Here is a 9505-nt window from a genome sequence, read left to right as displayed (position 1 = left end):
GCTGCTTGATTTCCTTCTTGATGAATGTGTGAACTCTAGAGAAAGACAAACCCTGCAAACATTTCTGATTGACTGTAGTAAATACCATATCTGATGGGAACCTTTTTGGTCATGCTGGATCATTTGAACAACCACCTTAGCATCCAGTTCTATCCACACTCTCGACACGTAAGACATAAAAAACCCTTTTCGGCCATTAGTTCTACTTGCAATGAATTGTTTGGGCCAAAATTTTCAAAAAAAAAAAAAAATCAAAGTACCTGTATAGTCTCTAAGAATGCCTCCTCCAGCAGCTTTCTAAAAATGTTCTTTTGAGTTGTAATCAACATTCAGCTTAAATTCATCTGTCAATGGTTTAATCCAACATATAATTTGTGGTGGGACTTGTCTTTGTTGGGGGTAATGAAAACTGCAATGAGTCGCAATATCTAAGTCTCCCTCCCATTGCCACCTATGTAAAAAGTTGCCTAAGCAGTTTCAAAACCCTCCATATGACTCTATCAGAATACATGCTAAGTCTTCTATGTTTCTTATCATTTCTTTCAACCCATAAAAACCAACAATGGCAGCAATATACAAATGTGACCAGGCATGGTGTAATCTCTAGAGTAGTACCATGAGTATAGAACATGAATAACATTTGAAGGATTAGTAACATAAATTTGTAAGAATTTTGTAAAATAATTCCAAACTTGTGTTGCTGTCAGACTCTCCCATAGGACATGCAATAAAGATTCCTCTTATTGGCAACAAAGACATTTAGATGTTAAATGGATGCCTTTGGTTTTCATTTGTCATTTTTTTATTTATATTATATAATTTTTTTTATTTTTTGTTACATACTATCAAATCCTTATGCTTTTTATTTTAGGTTGAATAGGTTTTTATGATTTTATTAATTAAAATGTCATTTGTCATTTTAGATCACATAATATTAATGAAGTATATCGACATGTTGCAATGAATTATGATATTATATGTTAATATGATATAATAATATGATTACATAACATTTTTCATTCTTCACCTCAATTTCACTTTAATAGCATATGATATAAACTGGTAATCAATTGTTAATTATAAAACCTTATTTGATACAACATAAGAAAAATAATTTGATTGAAGATAACAAAAAAATAAAACTTTCTTTTTAAGTAATTGAAAAACTTTTTAAATTGTTATATATATATATATATATTAAATGATAATATATTAGAGTGCTAATTGAGGTAAAAGAAGTGGGAAAAACATTATCTTAAAAGTGATAAAAGTGATAAAAACATTACAGTAGATCTTTTGATTCGAATTATTGTAGATTTATTATCTCTTACATTTAAATTTTGAGTAAATGACACCGATTATACCCTAATTTAAGAGGCACGATCTTTTTTATTTCGAACTATAAATATTATTTGCAATCAAGTCCCTTGCCATTAAAATTACCAGAAGTCTTTTAGAAATTGTCACATAGAAATACCTCGAATGTTAGCTTCCATTTATTTTTGTGATATCAATTTTTCTCATATTACATTTTATAATTTTTTTTATTCTCAATTAGTATTTGATGATATATATACACATTTCATTTAACACTTTTGTGAATAATTTTTGTTCTCTCAAAAGATTACGTTATTAAGTTTTCTTATTAAAATTACAAAAACGTCCTTAACTTTGGCCTCGCATCCAAGTAAAGATCTGCTTGCTAGAGAATTTTTATAGACAAACTTTATTCCTGCTTGTCAAAATTGAGTACAAATTATGCTCTCTTTGTTTAAAAAATCAAAAGTACTTTAATTATTATACATCATTGATTTGCATGATCCTTTGGTCAAATTAAAGAAGTAGAACATTATACTTATTTAGAGAATTCAATTTAAAATTTTCTTACTTCAAAATTGTACATGTTAAATAAATAAATTCTTTTTTTTTTGAGGAAGATAAATAAAAAGGTTAACAGTAAATTATTATATTTAATTTAATGGATTTTATAGTGAATATATAAATCCCAGAGTTTTTTAACTCCATAATATGTGTATGAGAGATGACTAATAATTAAACCACTTCTTTTGTTCGTTTTTGACAGCAATTATAAGCAAAAATTTTAATTAAAATCAAATAATTAATATATTTGTATCTCTATATAAATATTACACATTATATTCATGAAAGAAAGTAATTAAACAAACCAACGTAATAGATAGTCTTTTGTGTAAAATTGGCTTCTCTTTAGGCAATCCAAATTTATATCCTCTTTTTTTTTTTATAGGTTGGTTAATATTATATAATTTATAATAAAAAGGACATCAAATACACTAAATTTGAAATAAAAAATTAATCACTATTTAGTTTGAAATGAAAAATGATATTATTCCCGTTCTCATTTTCTTTGTCCATCATTCTTTTTTCTTTTTAAAATGTTTCAAAGTTATGTCATTTTTACTTTTTTTGAACAACTAGCACATTTATTATTTTTTATATTTCGAATTATTTTCATATATATTTTTAATAGTTTTTTGGCATAAGAAACCCTAAAATATCAATTCTACAAAACATTAAAATTTTTATATAAAATAGACCATAAATAATGATTTTTTATTAATTTCTATAAAAATAAAATCAGAAGTATGGAAATGAGACAGAAGGAATACTAGATAGTAGAATATAAGATAAATCTAATGATAAACTCTTAAATTATTTTAATGGCACAAGGATAACAACAATATCCTATTTTTATTTACTAATTATAAGATTATTAAGTGTCATTTGACCTTATGATTAGAGTTAACTTTAATTTCAAAAATTTCAATTGTGATGAGTTTTTTTGTGAATCGCAGACATAAATTATGATTGCAATTTCTTACTATCAAACTTAAGAATAGTAACAACCAAGATTATGACACTTGGGAGGTCCCTAATGTGTTAAGGATTGGGGCTTAGGTTCCTAGTTTCATCAGTGTGCTGTCTTGGTAAGCGTTTTGTTTCGGTTCCTACTTTTGTTTTTGGAATATTAGGAAGCTGATTTTGTTAGCATCATGATGTTTGTTACTATAGTTAGGATCTGGCATCTTTTTTGTTGTTTTGGTTGGTTGCGATGTCTCCTCTGTTCCGGAGCATCGGCAACTTCTCCTTTGATCAGTCACAATTTTTGTGAGTGGCAGTTTCGAGGTTCTTGTACAGGTTCTCTCCCCAAACCGGTTTTAAAGCCACGACAGTTTTTTGGTCAATTAAACGAAAGACTTCACATGACATCCCAAGTTTGTGATTAACAAAATCACTTTTACAAAAAAATAAAAATAATAACAATTCTAAACTATATCCAATAAAATAATATCTTTAATCCATATATATATATATATATATATAATTAGTACCTTGTGGATAACTTTTTTTTAATTAACACTTTGTTGATAAGTTTTGTTATTAGACTATTAATTTTTCTTAATAAAATTACAAAAAAAAAATCTTTAACGTTTTACAAATCTTCTAATCTCGCTTGTGAAATTTTAAAAATTTCTTATACAGTGTTAAATAATTCTTCATACCAAAAGAATACCATTTATTAAGTAAGTAAAATGCTAAAATAAATTAAAGAAAATAAATTCATATTAATGCCACACCTTATAAGTATAATACTAACTGATTACCACACATTATTGCAGATATAATTTTCATTAAATAAATTTAAAAGATTATCAATATAATTTAACTTATACTTTTTCGTATGCAACCAACATATGTATATTCATTTTTTATTATTTTCTAAAATATAAATTCAGAAATTTTTATATTTTAGAATCATTCCCAAACTTACCAATGGTAAAACTAGACCCATGAGTATCTTAATACATACTTATTAATTGAAAAGGCAGTAGCGGCTGCACTTTATCATTATTATTGAAGCAACTTATTTGTAACTTATTTTGTTTTAAAGTTTTAATAATAATTTCATACGAATTTATTAATATTTAAAATAAATTATCTATTCAAAAAAACATTTTTTATTAGACACATAATTTTATTATTAATCAATTATTAATATTTCTGTTAATCTGATAATACAATAATATTGTTAAGACAATTAATCTGATAATACAATTACCTTTCATTAATTTAAAAAATTATCATTATATAAATTTTATTTTTGTCCTTATCCAAGCATTCTCTCTCCTTCTCCCACTAAATCCATTGTGGAAGGCGGGGATGGACGGCATGGAAAGTGTCCATTTGACATTCCGCGAATGGATCTAATCGCAAAAACGTTAGATCATACGTTCTTCGACCAGATCCGATCGCAAGAAACTCGTAGCCAGATCTAGCATTCTCACAGCACCGGGGAGCACTGGCGAATGTGAAATTGCGCTGGCGGGCCATGATCTAATGCTCTTGCGGCCGGATCTAGTCAAGGAGCATTAAATTTGACCGCATCCTGAGCGAAAAGAAAAAGTGAAAAGAATGGAGAAAAAAATAAAAATATTTTAGATATTTTGTATTTACTTATTAATGTCGGTAGACTATTTTCGTCTCAATATTAATGACTTATGATCAAAACTTAAAAGAGACAAATTTTTTATTTTTTTTATAAAAAAAGTATTTATTATAGGGTGAAAATGTTAAGCTACGTTTTACAGACTCCAAGAAAATTTAGAGTTTGACTTTTCCTGCAAGCATGAAAGCCTTGTAAGCTACTGATCTAACCAAATTAGAGCCACCCCAGGCACTCTCAAACTCCTTAACAACCATTTCAGACAACAAATCCACACCCTGATTTTTTGCTGTAACCACTGCAGACCAAGATCGCAACATCCCCAGAAATCCCTCAAACGACAGTTTCTTGGGTATGTCCAATGCCAGCGGTTGCCCCTCGGAACCTAAACCAACGCTCTCAAATGGGAAGGGCAGTGTCCTATAGCCATCAAATATGTACTGGATGTTGGGGTTCCAAAAAGGAAGAGTCGTGTCGTGAAAGCGCTTCATCACAGGATCAAAAGTAGGGCTAACGGCGATGTCGTTGTAGCCCCAGACAGAGAGCACACCGCCTGGCTTCCGTAAAAGCCTCGTGACAAGAGAGTAGAACTTTGGCAGATCAAACCAGTGCACGGCTTGAGCCACAGTCACCAAATCAACTGACTTTTCACCCCCGATTGAAGCTAATAATTCATCGTTGGAGATTGTTAATGCAGTATAAAGATATTTGACTCGTGGGTGCGGTATCGCGTGTTGTAATTGGGCTTCACTCACATCAGTCGCAATCACATGCTCATAGTGCTCAGCAACCTGAAAAATTAGACAATACATATTCATCAAAGAATTTACAGAACCTTCTCGGACTCATTTGGAGAGTAATTTTTTTGGATAGTTTGACTTCCTCTCGTATAACCCAATTGTGGGCTTTCACCTAGAAGTAAAATCAGAGGATGAAAATTGTGCAAGGTTAATATGACCCTTTGTAATTATCACCGTTAAATCATATGATTCATAATCCATCCACTCATAGTCTTGTAGAGGATTATGGCACAATAAAGTGGAAAATGACAGATGATGTTTGGCATATGACTACAAGAGAGGGAAAACTCACACCAATAGCAGCTTGGCCATTGCCGGTACCAGCATCCCAAGCCAGATGATGGTGAGGAGTGCGAGCTGCTAGCATCGAATACCATTCGCTTGGATAATTTGGCCTAGCATCCAAGTAAAGATCTGCTTGCTCGTCAAACAATCCTGCCATTTTCTCAGTTCTGCTGCTTTTGGGCTGTTTGGTTGTTCTGTTGCTTTTCAACTTTTGGCCTTTTGCCTTGCCTTTTTTGATAGTGTTAGGTAAGAAATGAATGTCTTCCCAGAGAATTTAATAGGCAAACTTTATTCTTGCTTGTCAAATAAAAATTTATATTCAAGTAGCAGCTGAAGCTTAGTGTCACGAGTCATGCCAGTATTCGTGGGTTCGTTTTGCGTAAAGTATTAATAATTATATAAATAAATATAAATATGATATAATTAATTAATTATCATAATCTTAAATATATATAAATATTTTTAATAAATATATAATACAACATAATACAATTAACACATTTATATAACGTGTTGAGTTAAACTTTTATATGATATGACACGATTAAAATTTAGGTGATTTATAACCTATTTACACGATATATATGATTCATACACAATTAATATGATTAAAATAAAATATGTATAAGTAAAATATGATTATATTATTCAAATTTATCATAAAATTATAAATATCTAATATTTACCAAATATAATAAAATTTAAAATCAATAAATCTTAATCATCATAAAAATATTAATATTTATATGAATCAATAAATGATTCTTACCTGTGTATGAAATGTATTTGCACGACACATGGACACGATCAAATAAATGGGTAATAGATTATATGAGTTCACGATAACATAAATAATTATACGTATCTTAGACAGGTTAAACGAGTTTGACACAATTAAGACACGATTTATTCATATTTTAATTGTATCGACATGATTAATACAGGAAATACGATTAACCTAAACTCAAACTTGCTTAAACCTTTGTCGTATTATCATGTCATATACAAAATTGTTAAGTTTAGCCATGTATTTTCAAATAAAAAAACATGTCTATTAAGTAAAAGAGGACCTTTACGTATAAAGTTTAATCTATTTATTTTTTTTTTATCATGATATTTTCTTTCATTCAATTATACTCATTACATTGACTTTTTCAACCATAAAGAGGACTCACCTTGATATGAGATAGAGATCTCACATCAGTGAAAATTTTGGTAGGCTTTGACTTTGATACCACCTATTGTGAGCTTACACTTTCAACTCAATAAACTTGCTTATTAAGTAAAGTAAAACCCTTACTTATAAGTTCAAAACCCATCTCATCGCTTTGTGATGTAAAATCTATAACTTTAATAATAGACTATAAAGCATGCTATGTTTGTCTAAAAATAAAAAATAATTTAATTATTATAAATAATTGATTTTTATGTTCCTTTAGTCAAATTAAAGATGTATAACATTATAAACATGTTAATTCAATGATAGTTGTATGTATGTCTTATTTAGAGAAGTCAATTTGATAGTTTCTGCAAAATTGTACATGATATATAAGGAAATTCTATTTTTTAGGAAGATAAAAAAGAAAGTTAAGAATAAATTATTCAATTATCATATTTAATTTAATGGATTTATAGTAAATACATAAATCTTAGAGTTTTTTAAGTCCATAATAAGTAAGTAAAGATAAGTAGTAATTAAATCATTTCTATTATTTTTTTATGAGATAATAATTTTAAGTAAAGCAATTTAACAAAAATAAAATAATTAATATATATTTATATATCTACATAAGTATTAGGGTAAAATATCTTGACTTTCTTAAAATTTGATAATAATTTCACTTGAGTTCATTAGTATTCAAAATGGTCAATGTAAACGGCATTAACAAGTAAACGCGAAATGTCTACAATATCCTTATTTTTCTCTACTCTTTTTTACTTTTTTTTTGCCTTTTCTTTCAAGTCAGTTGATGACGTTCCTTTATGCTAATCGGTCACCCCATGGCTGAATTTGGTCGAAGAGCTCTATATCGTGCCCCTTCAATGTAATCTCGCTCTCCCTAACGCTCCTTGACATCATGGGAATGCTTGATCTAGGGTTCCTTGGCCAACTTTGGCCACTAGAGCACTAGAGTTGGCATTTTCATAGCCAAATCTAGTCAAAGAACATCAAATCCAACATTCTTGTGGTTGGATCTTGTCGAGGAACGTTTGATTTGGCAGCATCAAATCCGACATTCTTGTGATTGGATCTTGTTGAGGAACGTCCGATCTAGCATTCCCTCGATCGGATCCAGTAGGAAACGTCCGATTCACACTTGCCATGTTGTCCATAACCAATGGAGAAAATCTAGTGAGAGAAAGAGAGAATGCTTGGGTAGAGAGAGAAATAAATTATAAAAAAGAAAAATTTATATTTTATATAGTGGTAATTTTTTTAAAAAAATTAAGGATAAAATTTTTTAAAAAATATTATCACATCATCAAATTAATGAAAATATTAATGGTTGATTAAGAATATGACTTATGTGTCCAACAGAAAATATTCTTTTAATATAAATTATTCATTTCAAATACTAATAAACCCGTATAAAATTATAGTCAAAACTTGAAATGATCAGCATATTTTGTCCTAAATCTTACATATTATATTCATTAAAAAATTAATAAATAAATAAATAAATTAAAAATATAATATCTAAAAAAGCCTCTAAAATATTTTGAAAATTTTAAATAAACTCTTATACTTTTATTGGGCTTAATCAAACTTTTTTACTTTGATTTTGAATAAAATAAGTCTTTGTGTTTTTATTTTAAGTCAAATAAATTTTTATAATTAATAATTGATTTAATTAAAATATCATTTATAATTTTATATTGTATAACATTGACATGATATGTTAACATATTATAATTGACGATGACGTGTCATGTTAATTTAACATAATAACATAATCATATGACATTTTTGACCCTCTACATCAACATCATATCAATGTTATGCAAATATAAAATGATAAATAATATTTTGACTAATAATAATTAATCAATTATTAATTTTAAAGGCTTATTTGATTTAAGTTAAAAATATAAAAATTTAATTGAATATAATAAAAAAACTTATTTAAAAATTTTAAAATAATTTAAGAATTTATTTAAATATTATGTCTTAATTAAATAAACGAATATAATGGATATAATTTGAAAAAAAATGTTGTGTCAACTTGACTTATTTTAGTCACGTGTGCTTCAAACACATGGCGTGTAGTGAGTCGAGCCATGTGTAGAATTTTTAGAACTCTCTCAAGCTTTCTTTTATATATAACTATAGATAAAAAATAATCTTATGGAGAAGAGGACATCAAATACCTTAAATTTGAAATGAAGGAAATAATTGCTATTTAGTTTGAAACAAAAAATGATATTATTCCCCGTTCTCATTTTCTTTGTCTATTTTTCTTTTTGAGATGTTTTAGAATATTGTGATTTTTATTTTTCTGAACACCTAACACTTTTATTATTTTTATATTTTAAATTATTTGCATAGTTTTTTTAATTTTTTTCATATTAAAACATAAAACATCAATTATATAAAAAATTAAAATTTTAATATAAAATTCACTATAATTATTTTTTCAATTTTTTTTAAAAATCAAATGATTAATACAGAAAATGAGAGGAATAGAAAATATATAGTAGAACATAAGAGAAATGTTTTAGAATTATGTGATCTTTACTTATTTTGAACGCCTAACACTTTTATTATGATTTTTATATTTCAAATCATTTTCATAGTTTTTTAATTTTTTAATATTAAAGTCATAAAACATCAATTATATAAAAAATAAAATTTTAATATAATATACACTATAATGATTTTTTAATTTTTTTTTTAAAAATCAAATGATAAATATAGAAAATGAGAGGAAAAGGATAC

At 27.4% G+C, this 9505-nt stretch overlaps 1 protein-coding gene across 1 annotated transcript; it reads right to left on the bottom strand.

The window, feature by feature from the left end:
- Positions 1–4557: 4557 nt before the first annotated feature.
- Positions 4558–5838, bottom strand: LOC110409539 (S-adenosyl-L-methionine-dependent methyltransferases superfamily protein). Its single transcript, XM_021418910.2, has 2 exons — positions 5576–5838; positions 4558–5274 (listed from the first exon to the last, which is right to left on the bottom strand). The coding sequence occupies exons 1-2, from the start codon at positions 5723–5725 to the stop codon at positions 4642–4644; spliced, it is 783 nt and encodes a 260-aa protein (XP_021274585.1). The 5' UTR covers positions 5726–5838; the 3' UTR covers positions 4558–4641.
- Positions 5839–9505: the final 3667 nt, after the last annotated feature.

Source organism: Theobroma umbraticum, unplaced genomic scaffold (assembly GCF_002168275.2).
Source record: "Theobroma umbraticum cultivar Fairchild unplaced genomic scaffold, ASM216827v3 scaffold_44.0, whole genome shotgun sequence".
Classification (NCBI taxonomy): Eukaryota; Viridiplantae; Streptophyta; class Magnoliopsida; order Malvales; family Malvaceae; genus Theobroma; species Theobroma umbraticum.
The sequence above is the reverse complement of the archived record's forward strand: the minus strand, read 5'-3'. Positions and strand labels throughout refer to the sequence as shown.

What these genes read in the sequence shown, in the direction of transcription:
- LOC110409539 (XM_021418910.2), bottom strand. Translation starts at nt 5,725, where the DNA reads ATGGCAGGATTGTTTGACGAGCAAGCAGATCTTTACTTGGATGCTAGG. An exon ending in ATGGCCAAGCTGCTATTGGT is followed by an intron (nt 5,275 to 5,575) that starts GTGAGTTTTCCC and finishes CTAATTTTTCAG; the next exon opens with GTTGCTGAGCACTATGAGCA.